Here is a 25,678-nt window from a genome sequence, read left to right on the forward strand (position 1 = left end):
GTCTGCAGAAAGCTTCCTCCTTTTTGTTACTATTATGCCTAGGAAGGAAAGAAATCCCTTCTCTCTTCTGTGGAGGTTTCGGGAATGTCCTGGAATAAACCATGGATCACCTCTCTTAGGCTGCCCCAGAGGCAAACACTGGTGTTTACTCAGCTGTGCAGCGGAGCTCCAAGGGACAGCCCCCTCTGAAGCGCTTGCAGAAGGGGAGCTGGGCGTTTTCTGTTTCCTCAGGTGCAGGCTCCTCCCACAGCTCCACTTGCTGGAACACACTGGCGCTGCAGGGAGTGGTGGCACCCGCGTGACGTGGCTGCCGGACAGAACCAGGTGTGAAGTCTCCCTCCTCAAGGTTTCTCCATCCCGGAGACTGGTGTTAAACACAGACACACATGTGCTGAGCTCTCCTCCTGGTCCCACATGCATTGTACCTTCACTGTTTGACTGTTTGACAATGACCAAGGATTATTAGGGTGTCAAAAGGATCACAAAACAAGTCTCGACCCCACCATTTCAGTGGTATGCATGAAGCTCTTTATTGGGTAGATTTCCAGGTCCTGTCACCTTCCCTTGCATGTCCTTTCTCCCCTTTTCAGGTGGGCCACCTGTTTCTTCCCCCAGGCTCTGCTTGCCTTTTTCACTCTGCTCCCTCTGAACTTAGCATCTTTGATAAATGTCTCTGGGTAGATATCTGTGAACAAAAGAAAGCAGTAACCCTAGAGTGGGGCTGGCTGCTTTCCTTTACACAGTCTCACCTTTGACACTCAGAAGTGTGCCTCCTAAGCAGGGGGTGGTACTGTTAAAAGACTGAAAGCAATACTGAATCAGCTTCAAAACCTTTGAGGAAATGCTATGTTGTCTGAGGCTTGGAAACTCCACCCAGAGCTCCAGGAATAGCGAATGGAAAAGACTGACAATACAACAAAGATTTCTTCTCACTCCTCTGTGATGTGACAATTGTAACAAACCAAGTGTTTTATCTCTTGGTAAGTGCAACCGAAAACAAAACAGCTACGGGAATTCATCAGGGTCTCAGGTGTGTGTACATTTATATATTCCCAAGTTAGTAGATTCCTCTGGTTATATAAAAACCTGCAGCAATCCAGTGCAGACATTAAAGTGTCCTGTTCTGTACAGGCTCTGAATGTCTCTGCATGGGGCCCTTTCTAGCCCAATCTGTCTTTGTTCTCACCCAGTGCTCACAAACAATAGGGACAGCCCAGACTGTCTGATGAAGTCCACGTGCGTGCGTTGGAGTAGCTGCTCTCCCCCAAACTGTTTATCTCCTGGTAGACAGCTGTTGTGATGCTTTTCTGTGCCAAGGAAATGGCTTCAGCTTTACCTTCTCAGCTGAGGATACAAGCTCCCCTGAAATCACCTCCTACAAAACACAGGGGAGTTGGCAGCTGGCTCATTGCATAAGCTGGGTCAGTGGGGCACCACCCCATGGCATCTTCTCTCCACTCAAACACATGTGCATCAAACCAAGCCTTTGTGTGGAGGAAGTGGCATAATCAGATGGCTGTCATCCATGAGTTGGACACCTGACAAAATCTCCCCCAAAGGAAAGTGATAACATATGTGATCTGGCAGAGCATTGCCGCTGGACAGGATTTGGGAGACAGGACTTGCAGACTTAAACCTGAAAGTTCTCCTTATTTCAGTAACTGTCCTTCACTGTGGAGGACCAAAAAGAGAAGGCTCAGCAATGACAAACCCTGCAAGATCCTTGCCCCACTGTGATTTGTTTGTGTCACCACCCATCCTGCTTAGAACTTTGCTTTCTTTGCTAGGGCATGGCAGTGAGGCTCTGCAACACTGCCTGGCTGCAGGGTCTGTGTGTCTGCCTGCTGGCCTCCCTGAGCTGCCCTGTGCACAGCCATGGCTCCTGCTTTCTGCAGGACGCCGTTCTGCATTCCCTGGCACCAGGCCTGCTTACTGGCTCTGTTCCTGATATCTTAATAATGGCATGGACATTCAAAGTCCCTCTTCAGGCATTAAGTACTTTTTCTGATATGGCTTCTATAGGTCTTTTGGGATTTTACATTTAAACACCTTTTAAAATCTGGCCAACGGCTACTAGGTATGGTGACAGGGTAATGAGACCAGCTGTCATTATGAAGAGGGTTTGGAGGGACTGCTTCATCACTGACCTTCATCTTTTGATGTTGAGATTAACTGTAGAAATAATTTGCCCTGGCAAAAAATACAACCATCTGAAAAAGTATCTGTAAGTAGGACTTGTTCCTGTGTCAGCTTTTAGGTGAGCCAAAAGGAGTAAGTGTCTGCTTGTGGTATCAAATGAAAGTCAATTAGTTTTTTGTGTGTGTCAGTAGGCTTACCTTATGAGAATGAAGCTGCAGGCTGTACCATCTCCTCTGAAAAACACAGGCTATCAGTAGCCACTGCCAAATAACAAGAGCAGCTCGTGGGATGAACCCAGCCTTTGATGCGAGGCAAAGCTGAGAAGGCACAGAGGGGGCAGTGAGGAGTCACGCTGTCTCCCAGAGAGATCACAGCCTGGAAGCCTGGCTCTGTATTTCAGCTGCCTCCTCTGCTGACAGAAATCCTGGGCACAGAAGGAACAGCAATGGAAAATCCCACTGCATCTTTGTCCCACCTCGGGCATGCCTGGTTTGGTAGGCTTAACTTTGCCACACAGGAATCCACAAGGGTACCAAAAGATTATTAGTGGCTCTGGAGAAGGAGCAGGACCAAAAACTACTGAGCTTTTAAAGGGAGAAGATGTGCACAAGCAGTCCCCACTCATTCAGTGGGATGTACTCAGGTCCTGCTGAATTCCACTGAAGTTTTGCCACAGGTTTTAATTAGATTAATATGTTGGTGGTTGAGTTTCACTACACAGTCCTGAGATTGTGATTAGTTCCTCAGTTAGCCAGTTATCTCTGAAATGCTTCCTACAGAGTTGCTCACAGCACTGAGAAATGGCTTTAGATAGGGCAAATATTAAAGGTGGATCTTACTAAGGCTGTTGGGTGCGGGCATCTCCTCTTTCTCTGGTTCATGAAGTTCCAGATCTAACATAGCCTTTTTTGCTCAGCAGTGCTGCAAGAGAAGACTGGCTCCTCCAGAGTAATTTCAGCTATTGTGATATGAATCAGCTGTGGAAAAGGCCCAGGGTCTTCCCAAAACCTGGCATAAGAAGTAAAGAAGCAAACTGCTGACTGCACTGCATTTCCCTATGTCAGAGGAGAATTAATTAATGTTTTCAGGCTGCTTTGAAAATTAAAAGTGCCATGTGGTACAATACTGCTGATCCTGTTTTTCACCCTGTAGCTGACACGTAGCATGTCCCTTACAAGCTAATTGGAAATTGCTTTTGGTATTTTTAGCGTTTTTCAGCAGAGCTGCTACAGCCTGCTGCTTTGTTCTATTAAACGTGCCCTACCTCACCCTCCCCTACCCCCCCTTGCTCTAAGCTCCTCTGCAAAGGAAATAAAAACATCAGTCCCTGGCACCATCTGTCAAGCACAGGCTAATCCATTCTCTGCTTGTCTCATGGTCAATTTGGTTTCTCTCTGATTGGTACAGCTACCCTTCTTATTGCTGAGAATTTAATTCTATTCATAGGTTTGGGCTTTGCTTTGTTTTCATGGTAATATTATTGTGATGATTGCAATATTTAGATATACAACCCAGACTGGAGAAGGGTACTTAAGCAAACCTGCAAGCTGCCAGCAAGGCAGGGAGCATCACTCTGCCCCTTGAACAGAGGGAAAATGAGGCAGGAAGAACCAGCTTGCCCTGGGATGTGTGGGTGCCTCAGCAGCAGAGCTGAGCAGCGAGCTCACAGGGCCCCAGATAAGACCCAGTCACCAGAGCTGACTAAAGCACCACTGCTTTGACTCTTTATGCTCTGTTTTGGTTTTGTTTGCAGTGATCTCCACAGCAGCTCTGCAGAGATGAGTAAGACATGGACCTTTTATAGCTCCTGTGATGAGATGCAGCAGATTCACCAGGGACACAGCTCATGGTTACCCAGTGAGGACCAGCAGCAGATCAGGTCAGCCTGTTAACAACGGGGGCACGCTGGATCAGTTATTTCCTCCATTTGTCGGTGCTAAATGGGACCCCAGGCACGGCTTTATGGCTTCCTTCTAATATTCTCAGTACTTGTGCTGTCCCTGTGCCTTTAAGTAAGTGGTGATTGCTGTCTGATGGACTGCTCTAACACCCTTCACCCCCCTTCCAGGACCTAAAGAGAGGCTCGTGAGGGGCCAGTGAGAAATGTCAATGCTCAGCTCTGCTCAGCATCAGGCCAGAGCTGGCCATACTGAAGAGATCTGATTTTCTGGAGGTCTGTCCAAAGCAAACAGCAGCTCTTAGCACACCGATGTTGACCTGTCACTGACTGTCTACCCTCACACAGGCTGTTGTGCTCACTTCTACCTCATCATTTCTTTTTATAAAAGAATCCATGTGAAAGACACAGGCTGAAGAACAGCTGGGTGTGTAAGGAGGTTTTGTGTGCTGTGTATTCACAGAGAGATGCCCCTCTGCTCTGTGTGAAATGACAAAAGAATCTTGCTGACTCATTCCTTCCTGCCATTACTGCAGCTCCTCTGGTGATGCCACATGGATAGACCCAGGATTGAAAATATCCAGAACAGACATCCTTAAAATGGCATGGCTTGCCCCATAGTAGGAAAACACCTTTTTGCATCTCTTTTTCATAACCAACAACTCAGAAGGACTTTTTTTCATTGTATTTTGTCCAAGACCACTATTTGCCAAGGAGGCAGTCTGTAAGCGCTTAAAACTGGCAGGGAACTGATAGCTCTTGCAAACAAATGCTAAGAAGGGCCACACTTCACCTCATTCTCCTCTGATGTTTCATCTCCAAGGGGCAGTGTTTAAAGTATCCCACAAAGATTTCAATGTGAATGGCCTGAAAGTGCAAGCAGCATGAGTCACAGCTTCACTGAGGGGGGGATGTCACCAAAAGCCATCTCTATGCCTTTCTACACCTCCAGCCCTCACAGGGCCCCATAGTGTGGTGAAGCTCGCAGGCAGGATAGGCCAAATCCCTGAGAATCCCTGAGGGTGCCTGGAGACAGGAGTCCCCTTCCTCCCAGCCAGGCCCATGGCAATGTGCTCTAGGGGTGCAGGGAGGTGCTGGGTGGCTCTGGCATTCAGCTCCCCTAGAAGTAGGAATTTCTGCCAGGCTGTGAGGGAAGCAAGGGGGTCTGGAAGGCTGGTAGAGGGGGAGTGGAAGGCACCAGGCCCAAGGCAGCAGCTGACAGGTGCCTGGGAAATGGAGCTTGGCAGGTGGGGAAGGGCTGAGGGCTGATATAAGGCTCCAGCTTTGGCTCTGGCCCCGGCTCCAGGCCTGGCTCCATCTCCAGCTCTGGCCCTGCCTCCATCCCCCCCCAGCTGGGCTGCAGCACTGAGCACTGCCCTGGCACTGCCCCCAGCACTGCTGGCAGCACCGTGCTCAGCTCTGAGCCTCTCGCTTTAGAAGGGACATTGAGGTGCTGGAGTGTGGCCAGCATAGGGCAACAAGGCTCGTGAAGGGTCTAGAAAACACATCTTGTGAGCAATGGCTGAGGGAGTTGGGGTTGTTCAGCGTGGAGAAGAGCCCACGGCTCTGCACAGTTACCTGAGAGGGTGCTGTAGGGAGGTGGGGACCCATCTTCTCTGACCGGTCTGCAGTGACAGGACCAGAGGTAAGAGCCTTAAACTGAGACAGCGGAGATTCAAATTAGACAGAAAAAAATGTCATTGTTAGGGTGGTGAGGCATTGGAATAGGTTGTCCAGGGAGGTCACCGTCCCTGAAGGTGTTCAAGAGGCTTCTGGACATGGTGCTGGGTGCTGTGGTGTAGTTATTTAGGGGTTAGTGTGCTCGTGCTAGGTGGATGATCAGACTAGATGACATTAAAGGTTTCTTCCAGCCTTGATGATTCGATGCTTCTGTGATTCCGTAATTCTATGACTCTGTAATTCTGCCATTCTGTAATTCTGTCATTCCGTGACCCGGCGTGCCCCGTCGGGCGCGGCCGTGAGGCGACCCGGGGCGGGGCGGAGCGCGAGGCGGCCGGGGCGGGGCCTCGGCGGCAGCGAGGGTGTGGGATCAGGGCGGGGCCTCGCTGCGCTGATTGACAGGCGGGGCGGGGCCACGGCGGGGCGGAGCCGCGCGGCCGATCCGGAGCGCCGGGGCCGTGGAGGGCGGGGGAGACACCGGGCACGGAGCCGCCGCCGCCGCTCCCCGCAGCCAGGTAACCGGGCGGGGGCCGCGCTCGCCCCGCGCTACCAGGGGAGGCCAGGGCGGCTGGGGAGGGAGGTGGCGACCGCCGCGCCGCGGCGCTGTGTCTGTCGGGCCGCGGCAGAGCCCCGGGCGAGCCGCTCCGGTCCGGCGACGGGAGCGGAAAGGGGCAGTGGTCGGCCCTGCTTGACCCGGTGCGTTACCCGGCGCCGCCACAAAGCACCGGCCTTCCCCCACTGCGTCCCCTTCTCCGTCAGCGTCTCCCAGCGCCGCCCAGCCTTCCCGGCGGGGGCCGGCACCGAGCACCCCCTCCCTGTCGCCGCCGACACAACTTCCTCCCCCGGCCCGGCACTGGGCAACTTTTCGGGCCGGTTCTTGTGCGGAGCCCCGGGCAGGTGGGCGCGGGGCCGTGCCCGGGCCCGGTGCGGGAGCGGTGGCGGCTCGGGGATGGGGGCGGCGGTGGGCCCCGGGCACGGCCCCTCGGTGCGGCGGAGGCGGCGGCGGTGCCTCCCCGTCAGCTGTTTCCTGCTGTTTGTTGTCAGGGCTCCTGCGCTCCCGGCAGCGCCCGGCGGCGGCGGGGGGGGTGAGGGGGGAGGACGGGACGAGCCGGGCGGGCCCCGGTTGGCTGCGCGCGCCCCCGTGACGGCGCGCGGGCCGGGCCGGGCCGGGGCCCGCCCCCGCGCGCGCGCGGCTTTGTGTGTGCGCGGCACCGGCACCGGGATCGGGATCAGCGCCGGGATCGGCACCGGCGCCCCCGCAGCGCCGCCCCGGGCCCGGCCGCGGAGGTTCCGCGGGGGTTGAACCGCCCTGCCCTGTGGCACGGGGGGCGGCGGCGGCGCCTGACGCATCCCCCCTCTCCGCGGGCGGAGGTGCCGCTCGCTGCCGAGCGCTGGCCGGCGGAGCGGCCCCGTGTTCCCCCGCACAGGTGCCTCCCGCCGGGAGCTGTCACCGGGCCGGCCCCGGTGCTTGTTTGCATTGTGGGGGGTTGGGTTGGGGCTTTCCCGGTGGAAGTATGGATTCCCAGGGAGCTGAAGTGTTCTGCCGTTGTTTTTGGGAAGGTTCTAAGTCAAAGCGAAAATAAGGCTGTTGTTTGTCTGCTTCATTTGTTACTCTGTGCACAGCCCTCAGCTGTCCTGCGCAAGCAGATGTAGATTAGATTAATCCAGCGTGTTTATTTAAGAATGGAGGCCGTGTTTTGGACTGATATCGCTGTAGAATGTAATAAATTATTTGTCTTTGGTTTCCTTAAACAAAAACCACGTGTTTAGGGTTAGATTGAGGGAATAACAAAGCAAGTACACACGGTTTTATGAGAGAGAAACAGGGCAGGGCTCTTTCGAAAGTGGTATCACAGAACAACTGGATGTCAGCAACTAATAGCTCTAGATTAACCATTATCTTAACTAATGTTTATGACTGACAGGAGGGGAACTTGCTCCCCAGTTGTAAACATTCCCTCACGTGACTGTATGTAACAGCTATATGTATAATATATATATGTAACTGCTATATATAAAATCCTATGTATATTTTTATACAGAGCCTCTTTCTGGATGGCTGAATTCAAGTCGAGCGTGTGACAAACAAAACTGTCAGTTTTTAAGTGCTGCTCAGTTTCTCTAAAGTAGTCTTCAAAAGTATTGTGTGGAGGCTTCTGTCATCTGCTACTTTCACTTCCTTAGTTACAGAATTAGAGATGCAGAGCTTAATGTTTGTATATAGGTTTTAATAATGACGAGTGAGTTTCAAGTGTGGTTGCCAAGGGTGTGAGGACAAATGAAACTGCACCTCAAAGCCCAACAGAGAAGATGACAAGAACAAGCTGTATTTGTTACTTGCCACACACTGAGAGCTGTACACATTTTTATATATCTGTATTTAACATGGTAATCATCACAAGCTTGAAGGGGCATTGTCCAGGTCAGGTCATTGGTTCATGTTTGTTTACCAACATTTGACCTGTGTTGAAATCTTGGGTTGCTCAGCTCTCACTGAAATACGTAATTCCCTTAAGCAAGATTTTAGTTAAAAATTACTTGTTAAATGTGTAGCTGAAATGACTGTACACCGTGGATGTTTGTTAGCAAGGTGATCTCTAATTTTGGAGCCTTCACCTACATTTAGGACCTTTCTGGTTAATATAAAAATCTCTTGGTGATGTGCACTTAGTGTATTATCACCCTTTCTGCCAGCTGGATGTGGCTGGTTTGGATGATGGTTTTCTTCACGCCATTTCTTAAAAGTTTGTTTATTGGATTTCATTTTTAATGACTCATTAAATCAGTGATATCTTTGGATGAAGTTTTGTATCATTTCAGCACTAAAATTAATAAAAACAGAATGTGTAGTTTAGCTTTCTGAAAGTTGCTGAATGGATTCATAGACCAAAGTTGTCTCAACTGCTTAAGTAGTGTAAGAGTAAATTTATTACAAAATAAGGAAATACAGCTTTCTTAAAAACGGAGTGGAGTAATTAGGAAGGGGAGAGGAGGAAAATGAAGGGAAAAAGAAGCAGGGAGACCGGTCTAGTTGCTGATTTTGGACTCTGTGTAGTGGTGGGAAAGAAAATTAATCTGAGTCTGATAGCATTTGTAAAGTAATACTTTTATATGTTATCTAGCAAGAGTATTGTGAGGGTTTAAGTTACTCTGTGGGAGATGCTGAGATAGGGGGGCTGTATGAGAAACAAGCGCCCATCTGTGTGTGCCTCTGCTCTCCGTAAAAGTGAAACAGAGTACCCTGGATTAGTGTTTCACTGCACCAATATGACATAAACAAATTTAAATGCCAGTGTCTAGTGCTTGCCTTACCTAAGAAAAAATGCAGTTTGCAATAGGAAATTACACTACTGCACCCTGCAATATGAAATTACACTGCTGCAACTTGCACAAGGGTGTTTTCATCCTGCAAGGCAGCCTGTTGTTGGTGGGTGCTGCGCCCTGCATCTGGGCTTTGCCAAAGCCTCTTCTATCTTTGGACTGTGTTCAGTTCCCTTCACAGCTTGCTACAGTAGCTGGATGGTTCTAAAGAGCACAGTATGCTGGTCCAGTTCATTTTCTCTCCACATTTGGCTACATGTGGTGGTTTCAATTCTGCATGTAGGCAGAGGCCAGGCCTTGTTTACTCGGACAGTTGCAGAAGTTGGTGGTGGACATTGAATCTCCGACCTCCCAAGAGACTGACCACGTGTGTGTTTTTGGATGTGCCCCCACCTGTGAGCAGGGGAACCTGGGAAGGTACGGAGCAAGTTTTAGTTTTTCCTTTATGATTCTTTAACGTTTGGTCTTGTGCAGTTGTGCTAAGAATTCTCTTTCTTCTTTTGTCCATCTCTGAGATGAGAAGAGGAAGCTGAAGCCCAGTTCCTGAGAGGCCATGATGAAGTTTCAGCCTGGTTCCAGGGTAAGTACATCTTGAGAATGTTTCAGTGTGCTTAGGGGAATGCATAAACCTTTCTCAGAAGGTAGAGAACGCCTATTTGCTCACAAAGGAAAATGTTTTTAGTTGGTTAAATGCTGAAAGAGAGGCGGTCACAGTTTTTTGTCCTTTAACTAGCAGCTGTTCTCTGTTGTAGATGTGAACGCAGTAGATGGTGCTGAAGCAACTCTGAGGCTCTTCCTGTGAAATATCCACAGTCCAGTGTATAGAGAAAGTGCTTGCTGGCTCTCCCAAGTATTGACGGTCCTGTGTCTTCAAGAGATGCATACTAGGACAAGAAAACACTGACTGTTAGTTTTAAAGATGTTAATAAATAATTATTTGTGTTACTTTTTCATTCTTTATTGATGGTGAAGATAGGCAGATGAGGTACTACAAATACCAACCAAGTGGTGCTTCAGGTTTTGGGTGTTTGTGCAGATAGTGGTCAAATTTAAGCTGTTGAATGTCAGCCCTTTGATATGGCTGTTGCTCAGTGTTGCTGAAATCAACACTGAAAGTGTTTGGGGAGTTTGGGAGCTACACATCTGGGAATGCACATTTCAGCACTCAGCCACAGTGCCTGTGTTTCCTGTGTGTCCATGCGCTCACTGGGAGAATCATGCAGGGAGCAAGTCTTTCACAGAGAGATTGAGGAGTGGTATCAAGGTTTATGCTGTCAGAATAATGTACTGTCAAAATCATGCACACTCAGCATGCCTGACCTGCTAGGTGATATGACGTGTCATTGATTGCTCTCCTAAAGGTCCTCTCAGGAAGGTGGTCTGGGTGCTGAATAATGGAAGTGTCATCATCTCTCAGTTCATGAAGTGCCCCTCTCTTGGAACTGGAGAGATTGGACATACAATAGATACTTTATATCCCATTAAGGAAAGTAAATAAGTCTGCCTTTCTTACATTGCAGCCATTCATTTAGTATAATCACTTGGGTTTGGTAATTTGCATGAAGGCAGGAGCTCTAGAACTTCATCACTGATACATGCCCAGTAAAGAATGCTTAGCTGATTTTAAAAGTGAAATCATGGGCCAAAAAAAAAATAATCTGTTCTTTCCTCAGCATTTGGTTTTGTGAATAATCAAGATCCCGGTCCACTACTTTGGAAAATTCTGCTGGTAGCATGATGGAATTGGTGGGATAGTGTCACTTTCTGGAGCTGTAAGTAGCACTAGGGAACCTGACTGGTTCTCTGGACAAGTGGAAGTTATTTTCTGTGTTTTTAAGTGTAAATAGTGGATGAATGGCCAAGTGCACTTACTGTATTTTCCTCCCCCTGTTTAGAGGATCTTAAGCTTTTAGAAATGGTTTTATGTTTCACAATTCTTTGGCTTCTCCTCATTTAAGAGAGCCCTCCCACTGCCTATCAAAGCTGCCTGTAAGTGGCTTTTTCAGATCATTTATGCATGTGTGAACATAAATAGACGCCTGCACCTTTCCCATTGGTAGTGAAACTATAGAAATTAACTTGGGTGACTTTGTGCACACCACTTGTGTTTGTAAGGGGCAGGAGCCTGGGAGCTATGGAAAATTGCTTTCCCCTTGTGCTGTTGTGCTTCTGGTTTTTTTCCTGTGTGCAGTAAGTATACCCTACAGGATTCAGCATCCTTACATAAGGAGAAAGGAGTCTTTATCCACAGCAAGTACCTTCTGATTTGGCCTTATAAGTGAATGCTCTGTTTTTAGCTTGGGGGAAGAAAAAGGAAGGGGAGAGCATGAAATGATTTCAAGTTGAAATTAGTTTCTCTATTTTACAGGAGAGGAAAAAGCAAAATGTCCATGTTAGGTTTTTTAGAAAATCCATTATAAAGTTTGGCATTTTAAGTCTGCATTACTTGAAGTAATTTTGTAATTTTTTCCTACTTTTTACTACTGTGAGCAGTAACAGAAAGACTAATGTAAGGTGAGTAGTTATATAGTGCTTCAGCTGCACCCTTACAAATTCATTGAATTCAGCAATCAAAACTGAGGTCAGAGGTAGCTGTAGCCTGCTATATATTTTGACTGAAGTCTACCAGGTGGTAGTTAAGTGTAGAGGTTACTTTGAAAAAGTTAGACACTCTGGTAACCTTACAGTGTTTTAGTAGTTTCTTAAGAAAACATACACAAAATCTACATTGTTTTGACTGTTACAGTGCTGACTGTAGAATTTAATTTTCTAAATTTTTAAAATGTGTATTATTTCAAGAATATAGATTTCCTTATGCACTGTATTCTGAAAAAATATATTCTGGTATCAGTTGGTTTGTTAGATTCTGCTGTGAATTTAGGTTACTTTCAACTCTTTAAGGTGGCATAAGTGAGTGAGGATTTTAGGCCTTGTATTAGTAGGCAGATTTTTCAGCCTTATGTCTTTGAATGTATTTATTTACACATTTATTTTAATGTTTGACATCTTTGGGACTCAAGACTTCTGTCCATGCCATATCCAGAAGTAATACATTTGTATGTTGCAGTGACTTTGAACTTGCTTGTTAGAATTGCACTTGTGCTCCCTTCTGAAGTATTTAATTTCCATTTTTAATGGCTTTTCTGAGAACACTGGCATGAATTGTGATTTTAGGCAGGTGATGCACTTGCATTTGAAGTGTTTAGGTGCATTTTTCAAAATGTCATGCTGTGCAGGGTCAGTCTGTGTAAGGGATCTGTTGTGGACACCAGGCTCCGTGTTTGTGTTGCTCTTGGTGAGATAGGGATGGGTTTGGATTTATGCTACATTACCTTCTAAAAGTACTGACAGGGTGGGCCTTGTGTTTCCTCTGAAAAATACCCCTTTGGATGCTGATTCCACATTACTGTAACTTATGATCAGTTAATTGTTTTGAATTCACAACACAATCAGCACAAATATAACAGAGTTAGGAAGGATGGCACATGGACCTAGGCCAAGTGCCTTATGGGCATATCTGTTACAATCACCTTAATTGCTTGTATTTGTGGTTTCTTCTGGCTGGAGACTTTTACTGATACTTGTTTATTCACACTTATTGTGTGTTGATTTTCCTTCATTTTGTCCCTATTCAAGTTTTATTTATTTTTTTTTTTTTGCCTTTGGTTGCTGCAAAAGATAAAGGCATATTAGAAAGGTACAAAGCTTAGAGAAATCTAAATGAAAATGCTTTCTGTATTTTGAGTGGAGTCACACCTCTAACACTCAGACCTGTTTTATTTATTCTTTGAAGAAGAGAAATGGGTATTATATCACCTTTAAAAGAAAGAGTCATGACATTGCTTATAATTTTTATATATCCTTCAGATGGGATAGAGAAGATTAATAGTGATTTGAAAAATCTGAAGGTAAGGAACCTGAGCTAAAATCTCTCTGTTCAATATTAGGAGCCCTTTTTGTTGCCTGACATTGTAAGAAAACAAAGTGTGAAATAAAGCAATTGGAAAAAAAATAATTATGTCAGTGGCTTCTGATTTTTAGATGTAAAAATGGTATGTTAAGTTCTGTGTGTGCAGGTGCAAGTTTTAGTCCATTTGCTTTGTGCATGTTAAGAGTAGATTTTAAGAAACTGATCCCCTAAACCTTGAAATGAGTTTAAATTAGGTATTTGTGCTTCTTAATGGTGTTTGACTTAGAATATTCAATTCGATGAGCACAGAATTTGATTGACTTCTCTGTGAACGGCACAGTCTCCTGCTCTGAACAGTAAAGCCCACACAATTCTAATATTGCAGTGTGTCAGATTTACTTTGCATTGCTCTGCATGACAAAAGCAGAGACAATACATTTTTCTGATTCCACATCTGAAGCATAAATGGAAGTACATTTAACTTGTTTAACTGTAGAAGTTTAGTCATAAAACTTCTGCAGTTGAAAGGGAAATAACATCATAATTCAATTCCTTTGTCAAGTTACATCATCCTTCGTGATTTAAGGTTTCGGCTATGCATTCTGTGCCTACTCACTAGTTAACTTTGAGTAATTTATGTTAGTTCGTGTCAAGTTGGTGAGACACTTTAATTTTCCTAAGCAGTGAAGAGGCTGATTTATCAGGCACTGCAGGTCGTCTGCTATGAAGTTTTTTAGCTCTGTTTTTTTTCCTCATTGGAGTTGCTGAGGTATTTTAGTGATGAGGCTTTTGAAATACCTTGGATAAATTACACAGTATTTTATATTTGGATTAGACAACTTTAAACATTGGTATATAAAACTGTCTGGTGTAAAGACTGGGTGGATTGTTTATTATGTGAAATAGCATCCAAATCCTTCCTATGTTGGTGTGTCTATGAAACAAACGATTGTCAAGTCAAATACAGCAGCCAGGGTGCTATACCAGCATTCTGAGTGGTGGTGTTGTGTGATCGTGTGTCATAAATTGTGCAAAGCTATGGGGAAGTGACATAATAAATATGTATTATAAAAAGTGGGGGTGACTTGGGAAAATTAAGCTATAATTGTCTTGGTGACTCAGTGTAATTCTCAGTGCTTCATTTCTTAGTGCTGACTAAGATGAGTGAGTTGTTGGGAATGTACTGAAATAGAATTTCAGTATTGTGTTAAAAGAAGTGGAAGCTTCTGAGTTTAAGAACTGTAGGGCCAGTAGGGGGTCTGCAAAACACTGAAATGTATTTTAAAGGTTTCAGTTTGTGTTTTTCTCATTTAATGTAATTAGTTTGTATTTAAGTAATCTTATTGGTGAAATGGTCACTTTGGGAAGTAACTTGTCTTGATGACAGGGTGAAGGCAGACTGTAAGTTTAGCAATTCACCAACAGAGGAATGACTTTGAGCAATCATTAGCAGAATTGGTTTGAAGAATATTCTGCCATATATATGGAATGTTTGGAGTTGCAATTTTTTGGATGTTTGGGAGTTTCAATTTTTTTGCTGAAATGGTTTTTTTACATGATGTTTCTTTTTGCTTTCAGGTCTTGAGTAGAAACTTATCTAAGTTGTAAAAATGGGAAGAATTTTTTTGGATCACATCGGTGGCACTCGCCTGTTCTCCTGCGCAAACTGCGACACAATCCTGACCAACCGCTCCGAGCTCATCTCCACTCGCTTTACAGGGGCCACAGGGAGGGCCTTTCTTTTTAACAAGGTTGGTAAGGAGTTGGAGGAACTGCTCTTTACTTTTGAAAATGAGTTTGTGGGATATGAATCTGTCATGAGATCGAAAAAACTTCTTGGCTAAAGTGTTGCATAATTACTATTTTAACTTTTTTTTTTTTTTTTCTGTCTTTGAAGTCAAATTTGACATTTACTGTTGATGAGAAACTTAGCTAAATTAGTTTTGTCTGAAATGCTGAAAGACTGTAAAGAAGACTGTGTATGTAGAGGCCTCAGGCCAAAATTGATGGAGTTTCAACTTCAGAGACTTCAGTAATATGAACCTCAAATTCACTCTGAGAGTATCTGGTGTCTGTCAAAGGGTTCCAGAGGTTTTTTTTCACTTTTATGCAGTTAAAAAAAAGTCTAGATAATATTTTGTTTAATTTCTGAAATGCGTTTAATATAACCGTCTGGTAACTTAAGTTGCCACAATCAATCACAATCTTTTTTACAGGCAGTAATACTCTGGTTTAGTTTAAGAGTTTTTAATTGATTCGATTCAATAGATCAAAATACAGATGTCAAAATTTTTGAGTGAATTGTAGGATTGTTGTTAACTTTGCATAAAGACTTTTCCATTAGATTAATTGAAAAAAATGGTGATTGTCCTTTGCTTTCTCACAAAGTTCCTAAAAATATAATGCTTGGTTTTGTTTTAGTTTTGTTTTTTGTTTTGTTTTAGTTTTGTTTTTTTCTTATAAGCCATTTGTCCATGGGCAGAGTTGATAGAGACATCAATAGTGTCTTAACTGTGTTTTGCTCTGGGACTTCTGGTATCCTGAATCTTATCAGTACTGAGAGATTTCTTCCTCATCCAGTAAAGTCTGGATCCTGGAGTTTAGATTTTTTTTTTTATGTTAAATAGTGGGGTTTCATTACAGCAGTTTGAGGTTTTGCATTTCTGCAGTCAGAAGCTGTACATTTGAACCAGTCAGGTGCAAAGCTGAGAAAGTAGTACAGTCCCATCTTTTAGAATCAGCTTGGGTATAGTTCTGACATCAACTTTTCAATGAAGTAAACATCCCAGTTTTGTGGTGATGCTGCAAAAGAAGTTGCAAGTATATTTAAACTGCTGATAGAGCACACAAAAAGGTGCATGTTTCATGTCTACATTCTCAGCCACTGACCCTGGCTTTTACTTAGTTAATTATTTCAAAGGCACCGTAAGATTTTTTTAAGAAGTACGTTTTTTAATATTTTGTTTCTGAATTCTGGGACTTGGTGATCACATCAGTTGCTAGAAATGAGTTACATACATTACAAGTGGTTTAATACAAATTTACAAGCTGCTCACTGGGAGTTTCTCACCCAGAGTTGAACACAGCCCTTGTGCATATTTTGTGATAGCAATCTGTGTCTCTCAGTTAAAATGTGGGGGTTTTACATCACTGTGAAGCACATCTTTAAGGTGTTACCCTCTCTCTCACAAAGGAGATTTTTACACTGCAGTTTTCAGTTGTGTGTGGTGCCACAGGCTCATCCCTGTCCCTTGTAATGTGCCATTGAGCAGGTTTCCCCTAGGCAGACTGATCCTCTGTGCTGTTCCCTGTGCCTGTGTGTTTCCCCCAGGTGGTCAATCTGCAGTACAGCGAAGTTCAGGATCGGGTCATGCTCACCGGCCGCCACATGGTGCGGGATGTGAGCTGCAAGAACTGCAACAGCAAACTGGGCTGGATCTATGAGTTTGCCACCGAGGACAGCCAGCGCTACAAGGAGGGCCGCGTCATCCTGGAGCGGGCCTTGGTGCGGGAGAGCGAGGGCTTCGAGGAGCACGTTCCATCCGACAATTCCTGAAGAGGCCCTGGTCTCTGCTCAGGTTCTCTTCAATTGAAACTCCAATGTAATAAAATCAACAAAAAAATCTGCTTACATACACTGTCACCTTAGCATCAGAGTCGGATTCATGGACTACAAAGTGGGAAAGATTGTGAGAATATTTCAGATGGAACCTTACTTTCTTTATTCCTTTTATATTTTACTTTCCCTCCAGCAGCTGTTTGTAGAAAGAATGTTGTGCAGATGCTGTAACTTCTTCTCTCTTTCATTTACATCTGTTAGATTTGAGATTGTATCTTAAGGTACAGTGGGCTAAAGGAAAATATTTGCAGGATTTTTCTTTTGTTGGAGAGAAATTCAGTGAGGGGTTGGTTTTTTTTTTTAGTTTGCACGAACTGATGTCAGCATCAAGTTATTTTAAAACTACAGATGTTTTTTTAAAAGTATATTCCAACTTTTGGCTTAAGTTTTTAGTTAGATTTTTGGTTTTTTGGGGGTTTTTTTACCCAGCCTTTTCACCTGGTTTGCTGGCTAAAGTGAAGAGATCCGAATTTGTGCTGAGTGCTAAAGGTTCAGTGTTGGTACAGCTTGGGCTGGCCCATGTGCCATATTCTTGTTGAGGTTGATTGGTAGCACAGAGCCCATTATTTCTTGTCATTCTTGACCCAAAGATGTCACCATTCCTTGTTTATTCGTGAAGTCCCATTCACCATGTAAACTGGTGTTGATTGGAAACTATCCTTGAAATAGGGTGAAACTGCTTGGCTTTTTTTAACTTTAACAGATGTAACTTATGAGCATAGTAATAATATAAAGTAATAGCTGTCTGTTTAGTCTTGCATTGCTTACAAATCCAGCTGTGTTTCTAATGATAGGGATCCACTGAGAAACTACTGTTTCAGTAGTCATTTTTTTTTCATTTCTCTACTAATCTCATTAAGTTAGACAGGGAATTGCAAATCTTAATTCTTCTTCAAGTAGCTTTCTTTAAACCCAGAACTTCCTATGTTAAACACAGCTGCTGTGTAAAAGGAGAAGATTGCCAGCATGTTTGTTCATGCGTAGAGTTATGCAATCTGCATCTCTTGAAAAGATTAACTTAAACAGCTTGTTTTCAAATGCTGCTTCTGGTGTTGAAACCTTTATCTTTCAACTTTGTTGAACATTTTCATTGTGATGTTATGTTTTTATCTTTCTGGGCAGCAGTACATGTCAGCCTAGTAGTAACTAGTGACTTGGATTCCTGCTTTGTTCTTGTAGAGGTCAGCTCTGTTTAAAACAGTGATCTTGCTTGCCTTTTTTAGCAAAAATGCTGTTCATTAACTTAACTCAAGGGTGCCCAAACTATTTCATTGTGTCTTAAGCCATAAGTCAGGATCTCAAGGGCTGAAATTTATTTGAATGTTAGATATGTATGATTTCTTACCCAAGATATGAGTTGGTTGTGTTTTTTTTTCTTATTGGATAAATTGTGGTCAAAGTGAATTAAGTTACCCACAGACGTAGGAAGCGAGGGGAACCCCACCCAGTCAAATGGATCTGGGTTATGACCTTTCAGAGTAACTTTTCTTCTCTAGACACAGCTCCATATCTGAAACTAAGATGTGGAGGGTGACTATGCAGAGTATTTTTCTTAATTTTTTTTTTGGTTGCCAAGTGGCAAGTTGGACACCCCTGACTTGAATCTACTGCCTCTTTCATGTCAAGGTAGCTTTGTTCTAGAAATGTCACATAGAAAGAAAACAGAGTAGATCACATACCAGAGCTGTGCTTGAATCAAGCTGCTTAAACAATAGTGTACTTGTGCCTCAAATGAATCAGTTTTTGCACTGAGTACAGTAGTACCCCATTATCTTGTACTTCTGTCCTTCACAGGCCCTGGAAGCGCCATTAGCATGGTTCTCTGCAGTACTTTTCTTGTACTTCTGACATTACAGTACAATAAAGTATGTTTTGTCCTGAACTGATCTTTGCTGTGCTTTTAGAGTTATTGTCATGGAGTCTGTCAGCCAAATCACATAACCCATCTTTCATTCCTTGTGTTAAGTTTCTGCAGCACAGTGACAAGCTGTTGATGAGCATCCCTTTCTGTATAGGTGGTAAAAGAGTTATGTTGATTTTGGAATGAGCAAAGTAGAGCTTCATGCATACCACTTGGACACTTGAAAGCCTTCAATTTACTCCTGTTAAAGAGAAAACAAAAAATGGCTCATTTTATGGAACTCTGGGTGCCAAATGTCTTTTCATGACTTTGAAAAGACAGCAAGCTAAGCAAAAATCTGCTTTCTGCAAGACACTTGAGGTTTTGGCTTCTGAAATGGCTTGGGAATTAATGAATTTGGTATTATATATCTGGACTTCTGTGACTTTTTCCTTTGTGTTCAAATGTTAGCCAGAAACCTGCCCGCAGCTGGTCAGCTCCTAAAGCTGAAGAACTGAGATGAAAGGATTATTCTGTTGGTGTGATGGAGTCTGGGGCTCTTATTCTAACTTACATTAAGACTGTTTCAGTAGAATGTTGGTGTGAAATGCTAAAAATTACTTTTCACAAAGCCTTTGATTTGAAAAACACATGTGAATTGAATTCTTCAAAATCCCATGAGACCTAAGCAAGTTCTATGCAGCTTTCAAACAGTAGAGTTTGGCTTGCTGTTTTTGCTTACATGCTGTTCCCTCCTGTATCACTTCTGATGGCTCTGGGAGAGTTCAGCCTTCTATATTTTGGCAGCTCCTCCTTGAGACACTTGGTGTGTGAACACAGATAACTTATCTGTGGGGAACAAGGCCATTGGTTACAGCACATCTAGAGACAGGAGACATTGCTATTTGGCATCAGCTGCAATTTTAGTAGTACAGTAGCCTGGGATTCTCAAAGGAGGGCTGGCACAGGAAAATGTGCCACCACAGGGATCTTTTGCCTGGCCTGTGGTGGGGCCTGAGGTAAAGAAGGGAGCAAGGAAATTGCAGTGCACAACAGAGTGCTCCTTGCATTCCTGGGGACCTCAGGATCTGTGCTCCTGGGCTGCAGCTTGGGCCAGCAGTGGTGCTGTGACATCTGCAGGACATGGGCTGGATTAGAGTTCATGTCACCAATGCTGGGATCCCATCCTGTGGGTGTAGTTGAAAGTGAAATACCTCCTTGCTACTGTTTCAGCAAAACACAGGTTTGGGAAGAGGGAAAGTTTGCATGGTGTGTTTGTGAAGTGTAAAAGCATTTTACTTATGCTATCCAGGGATGTTAGAGGAACTTTTGAAATTACATACGTGTCTTGTGGCTCTGTTAGAAAAAGTGGCCTTACATGGGGCTCTGGAGTTGGCTGTGGTCACTGCCTCAGCCTTATTTTTATAGGGCAAGCTTGTCTCTGCAGATTTAGGTCAGAGCTTTAGGAAAAAAAGTTGGCAGATCATCATGGATGAGCAGGTAAGGAACAGGTGAAGCTGCAGTTGAGGACACAATGCTGGGTACAAGGATGAGGTGGCTGGGAAGGCTCTGGCATTGATTGGGAAGAAGCTAGCTGGTTCATGAACTCTATTTTAGACAACAAACACAAGCTGTGATACTGCAGTACCATTCTGCAAAAGCCAGAAATAGTGTATTGTGTTTCCTTCTTGGGCCTGCCTTTACTTAGAACAACAATAAATTTTAAAAATCCAGTGATGATTGCTTTACTGTTGATCTCAAGGGCTTTGCAGACTTCTTGATGCCTGGCAAGGATGAAATGCTTCTGTCTTTTTATTTTGCTTGGGGCACTGATAAGAATTGCTCTCCAATCCTGGTTTTGCAGGACTTAAAAGAACTAAGCAATTTTGAGGCTACTTTCTTCATAACCCAGAGTTAAAATTGCCCAAAAACTTCAAAAGATTGCTTTGAGTGATGAGAAGGAGTATGACCTGGTAGATAAAGTTCCTGTGCAAGCTTTTTTCTTCTTGCAGAAAATCTGAAATATGGCCAAAGAAAGTGAACTCCTGGCTGTCTCATTACAGGTTGTGTGGCAAAGACCTTCAAGAGCTGCTGAGGAGCCTGGTTTCTGCAAGTGTGGAGTTCTTCTGGTCTCATAGTTACTTCCTTCCCTACCTCTCTCTCCTGTGAGGATTTCTGGTACATGTAGGGAAGTGTAAGGGAAGAAATCTCACATTTGCCTTCCAGCCTTTTGTTTACTGATAGTTTTGCTCTTACTTGAATGGATTTCTGTGAGCACAGTAAAACTGCTGCTAGGCTGCTGCTGCATTTACTTAAAGGCCCTTCTGGCAGAATATTAGTGATTTTATCATCTTTCCTCCCCAAGTCTAGGCAGAGGTTGTTTGGGAGTGATGCTTGACTGAACACTGTACTCTGGGTGGAGGTGATGTGAAGGAAGACCTCATTCACAGCATATTTCCATTGTTGTGCTGCATCTCTTTCCTTCTGATGTTATGTTAAGTGTGATTTGCTTAAGTTTGCATTTCAAGTCCTCTTTTTTAAAAGGAGGTGACTAAGAAACAGCAGTCTGTGCCTCTTAAACATGGCATTTCCCTCTGAAGAATACAGTTTGGTACAGAGTGCTCTGTGTGCTGCTCAGTTGGAAAGCATGTCTGTGTTCCTGTTTGACTTGTTCCTGCAAAAATAAACCCCAGAGCTTGTCTAAGATATGGCCAAAAATCTCCCTGCATGGGAGTTAGGATATGGAGGAGAAACCCAGGTGAAAGAGTGTGTGTGTGATTCATGTCAACTAAACTGGTCACTGAAGCAGCAGAGGTGGGAGAAATTCTAGATGTAAGCCTGTACCTTTTCTTTTTGCCTGGTGTGGGTTCAGGGAAAGTGGAAATCGCTTGGGCATTGCAGAGGATCTAAGGTGCCCTGATGAACAGAGGAGTGGGAAGTGCAGCACCAGGGCTAACTTGGGTACAGGCTCTGTGTTGTGTTTGGATGAAGGCAGCTGGAAGGTATTTGTCCTTTGAAAAAGGCTCTGTTTCTGTTCTCATTAGGTGAAGCATTTATTACTATCAGGAACTTACATTTGTGTAGAAGTGAAAGTAGGAGAAAGAACAAAAGACTATGGTAATAATTAGGATTTTCTAAGCATGAGGGGTAAATGGGAGAAAGAAGGATGTTTAGATCTTGTTTAGATTTTGACTCTGCCCAGGAGAGAGATGTGTGTTTGCCTGACGTCAAGATCCAGTGCTGTTTCTGTCTGGGACTTGGGGATGTTTAGATACAGGATTTTGCTTTGTCCTTTTGTAAGCATTTGATTTGACAGCTGTAAACATTTACAGGTGTTTGAAACAGTAAGTTTACTGTTTACAGCAGACTGCATGGTTGTTTGCACACTAATGGCAGATGTTGCCATAGATGTAGTTACTGGAGTAGGGAGATCCCTTTTCTGTGAGGGAAGCACAAAGCAGACTGGCTCATACAAGGCTGCTTAACCAAAGAACTGCCTGGTGCCTTTCAGCTGTCTTTAGAGACAACAATCCTCCATCCCTGGAAGAGTTTGAAAACTAATATTCCAGGCACAGCCATATGGTGAGTATAAAATGAAGAGGACATTTGTTATTTTCAGGGGTGGATCTTGGATCATGTGCATGGTCAAAAAGGTGGGATGCTCTGGATTTGGTAGTGAGAACTCTGGTACATCCTGTGGACAGAGTGCAGAGAGAGCCTCTGTGGTTATGCTCCTGTTGGTATTTGGCCAGCAGATCTTTTCCCCCATTTTTATTGTCTTTGATCTGGTCTGTAGTGATTGTTGCACCCTCTCTGCAGAATTAGGGCAGCTTGAGGACTTGGGGAAGTGCCTACTTTTGGCAATATTAGACAGTCACTTCTATCCAGTACAATGGATTAGTTGTTGCAGCACAGAAGGATCTATGGATTGCCAGTTCCATGTCTCCCTACTGAGGAGGGATTAGTGATGTACTCCATGAGACTGCATTCTTGGGATGGTTCCTCAGTGGGATTTCTTGTTGTAGCCAAAAGTACATCAGAGAGATGCAATTTAGGTCACAGAAGTAGAACACTTGAAAAATGCCAGATTTCCAATGGATTTGGTGGCACATGGTTATCCTGACCCTGCATAGATGCAGCTTGGGGATGAAAGTGCCATGTGATCTACAAGAGCAAGGATGGCACCATCATCACCCTTTTATATGATATGCATTGAACTTGTAGCTGCAGCCTCCATCCCACCATTCCTAACTCTGGACTGCTGGACTTCATAATTTTGTTTCTAAAAGCAATTTGAAAATGAACTTTCTGGTGTGCATTTAAGTGGCAAAGCTAAAAGAAAATGATATTAAGTATTTGTAATTGCTGGCTTCTTCACAACTGGGATTTGAACTGGGAACCCCCTTTGATGCAGTAATCATCACTACTTAAGCTCCAAGGCAGACTGCTGCTTCACCAGTAGCTGGAGGAAGCTTTTTGATGAAGAAAGATGAGCAGATGAGAGATGAAGGCTTTAGATTTGCTGTAAAGTTTCAGTATGGGACTGGGAATTTTATTTTCAGTTTGTATGCTAGTTCTGGTTTGGTTGAGGCAGTTGTGGTTTTTTTGTTTTGGTTGGGGTTTGTATTTTTCCCTTTTGGTGTTTGGAATTGGTGAATTTCCTGCTCCATGTAGGACTTTACAGGAAGAAAGGGGAAGAAGAAAATTACATTGTATTTCCTATCCAAGCTGCCTGACTCTTGCTTCCAGGCTCCTGGGCTTGGGAAGGTTCCTGCTCCATGCATACTCCCTGTCAAGGAGAGAGCAGCACCATGATTCATGTCTCATTCCTGGCACAGGGAGGAGCAGTGGGAGGCAGCTTTCTATCTCGCCCTGCTTCATTTGCTCTCTCAAGCTGCAGGTAAGCTCAGGGCTTCTGGAAGCTGCCTGCAAAAACAAAGCAGAGGCACAGAAAAACAACAGCTTTTAACACTCTGTCTAGTGCCAATTTAGGACGTAAAATTCTATTTTTATTCCTAAAAACAGACACAAAGCCATTCCCCCCATAAAACTCACTTCAGCAGCATTCGTATTTTCATGTCAAAAAGGTTGAAGGAGAAGGTGGGTGATGCTTGCCACAGGAAGTGAGGGAAAAGTAAAGGCAGAGAAAGATGCTCTGCCAGAGGTTTTGCTGTTACCTGCTGGCAGTGTTGATGCTTAGATATCAGCTCCAGGCACCTTGGGGAAGGGGATGCTCATTACAGGCTCCTTTACCTTTCTCCTCCTTTTTGATCCCTTCTCCCCCTGTTCTCTGCACCCCAGTGTGCTTTCACCGATTGTCACCTCCCCACACTGCCACTGGCTCCCTCTGTCCTTCCTGCCCTGCTCCTTGCGTCCCCGCTGGGTTTGCAGCCGGTGACCTCGTTCCTCTCCGCAGGGCCCAAGGGCTCCGCTCCCGGTGCCGGCTCCTCCTCGCCTGGTGGTGACAGCGCTGCTGGTGGCGCGGCCAGCCGGGACACCGAGGGGCTCTTGCCGCTCTGATTCACCGGGCTGTCACACCAGCAGCACACACAGCCCTGCCAGCTCACTGCTGGGGGTGAGGCAGAGGGACACTGCATCAGAAATCAGGGTTTCATCCCTGTGTGCTGCCGGGGGGGCGTGAAGAACACACACACACATGAAGTGACCCTGCTGTTCTCTGCTCCTGCCCTGCTCAGCACTGATGCTCTGGAGAAGCTCTGCTCATCTGTCTTGGTTTGGAAAGAGAGGTGCCTGCTAAGGAAGGCAGGAGCCTCCCCTGAAATGGAGAAAATGAACCACCACCCCTCCCACACCCCTCTGCGAATTGCTTTTTAAATTAAGGGGCTCCCAGGCAACAAAAATTATGGGAGCAGGAAATAACAGTTCTTTAATAGGGAAGAAAGTAAAAAAATAAAATGAACAATGCAGTAAACTAAAAAAATACTGACAGAGTCAGAACACAACCTGACATCCTGTGGGTCAGGGTGTTGGTAGCAGTCCAGTTGGAAATGTGGCTGCAGTCCCCCTGGAGTGTCAGGCGTGGCTCTGCTGGAACAGGGATCCTGTAGAAAAGGTTGTAGTCTTCCTCTGAAGATCCAGTGGAAGGAGAGGCAGCTGCTGTTCCTCTGGGGAATCCAGTGGAGAAGCTGTGCTGGTATTCCAGAATCTCCAGATTATATCTGGGTAGCAATGCTTGGCTCCTCCTCCTGGGCAGAGCATCTCCCAATGGGATGCTGTAGTTCTTACCAGTCATGCAGAGACATTCATTAGCTGTTATCAGCAGATGTCTGCCTGGAGGGAGGAGTGATTGTGGAAGAGATAAGGAAAAACTGCCCACTTGCCAAAAGACAACTGCCATACAGACAGCAAATAGAATACATCTTGCCTTGCCATCTGGAACATCATCTCTGCTGAGTGGGGCTGGGCTGGCCCCAAAGGTGGCCAGGAGCAAAGATGGACACTGCACAATCCCCTGCAGACACACAGGTAATGGCAAAATGCGTCTTCTGGAGTGACAACCCTACCAAATTTCAAAGCCCAGCTCCAAAGTGTTGTGTCACAACTTTTTAACAAAGTAATTGGACAACTTGTTTTAAAAGGGCAGCATCATGTAAATCCCCTGGGACTCGTTTTCAGAAATGCCTGTTTCTAGAGGAACAGTTTTAGAACATAATAACCTATCCTGATGCAGACCTCCAGCAGGGAAAACTTCAACTGTGTAATGCTTTGTGAGCAAAATCAAAAATCACAGCCAGCTGAAAAGAGCTGTGTGCTGGCAAGTGCCAAGCAGCCTTCCTCCAGGAGTCATTTTTTACACAGACACTTCAGCTCAACTGAAAAGAGAGCCCAGCTGCCAACAAGTGCATCACTTTGGACAAGGGAATGGAAAACTATGTTTTTCCTTAATTTACTATGCTTTGAGATGTCCTTTTAGGATTCATACATACATCTGGTTTTTCTTGTCTTCAATGGGCAGTTTTGTGAAATCTGTCAGAGGCATATATTTTTGTCCATCTTTTAACATTGTAGAATTGTTCACAGTATTGCCTTAGAAATGCCTTAGTTCAGTGCCCTTTTCAAGCAGATTAGCTGCCAAATAATCAGTGTTTGAAAGACTCTGGACCAGATTCTTCTCTCCTTTACACTTTTTTTTCTTCTTGACATCAGCTTGCTTCATTGGAGTTGCTAATTCCCTGCAGGTTTGGTATGACTAGAAATATATATACATATATTCTTCTGTATATATGAATATGTATGTATCTATAGAGAGGA

At 44.6% G+C, this 25,678-nt stretch overlaps 1 protein-coding gene across 6 annotated transcripts; it reads left to right on the top strand.

Moving 5' to 3' along the window:
• The first annotated feature begins 6,135 nt into the window (after window positions 1-6,135).
• On the top strand, window positions 6,136-18,452 carry YPEL5 (yippee like 5). 6 transcript variants are annotated; one of them, XM_058800929.1, is made up of 7 exons: window positions 6,137-6,231; window positions 9,321-9,454; window positions 9,553-9,617; window positions 9,790-9,943; window positions 10,711-10,809; window positions 14,526-14,698; window positions 16,279-18,452. In XM_058800929.1, the coding sequence occupies exons 6-7, from the start codon at window positions 14,558-14,560 to the stop codon at window positions 16,501-16,503; spliced, it is 366 nt and encodes a 121-aa protein (XP_058656912.1). In that variant the 5' UTR covers window positions 6,137-6,231; window positions 9,321-9,454; window positions 9,553-9,617; window positions 9,790-9,943; window positions 10,711-10,809; window positions 14,526-14,557; the 3' UTR covers window positions 16,504-18,452. The 6 variants fall into 6 exon arrangements, with proteins under 6 accessions (XP_058656916.1, XP_058656912.1, XP_058656915.1 ...); XM_058800931.1 differs by having other exon boundaries at window positions 6,196-6,231; window positions 9,558-9,617; XM_058800930.1 differs by lacking the exon at window positions 6,137-6,231 and adding an exon at window positions 6,958-7,143.
• The last annotated feature ends 7,226 nt before the right edge of the window (window positions 18,453-25,678 follow it).

The sequence above is a fragment of the Ammospiza caudacuta genome, chromosome 3, assembly GCF_027887145.1.
Source record: "Ammospiza caudacuta isolate bAmmCau1 chromosome 3, bAmmCau1.pri, whole genome shotgun sequence".
NCBI classification, from domain to species: domain Eukaryota; kingdom Metazoa; phylum Chordata; class Aves; order Passeriformes; family Passerellidae; genus Ammospiza; species Ammospiza caudacuta.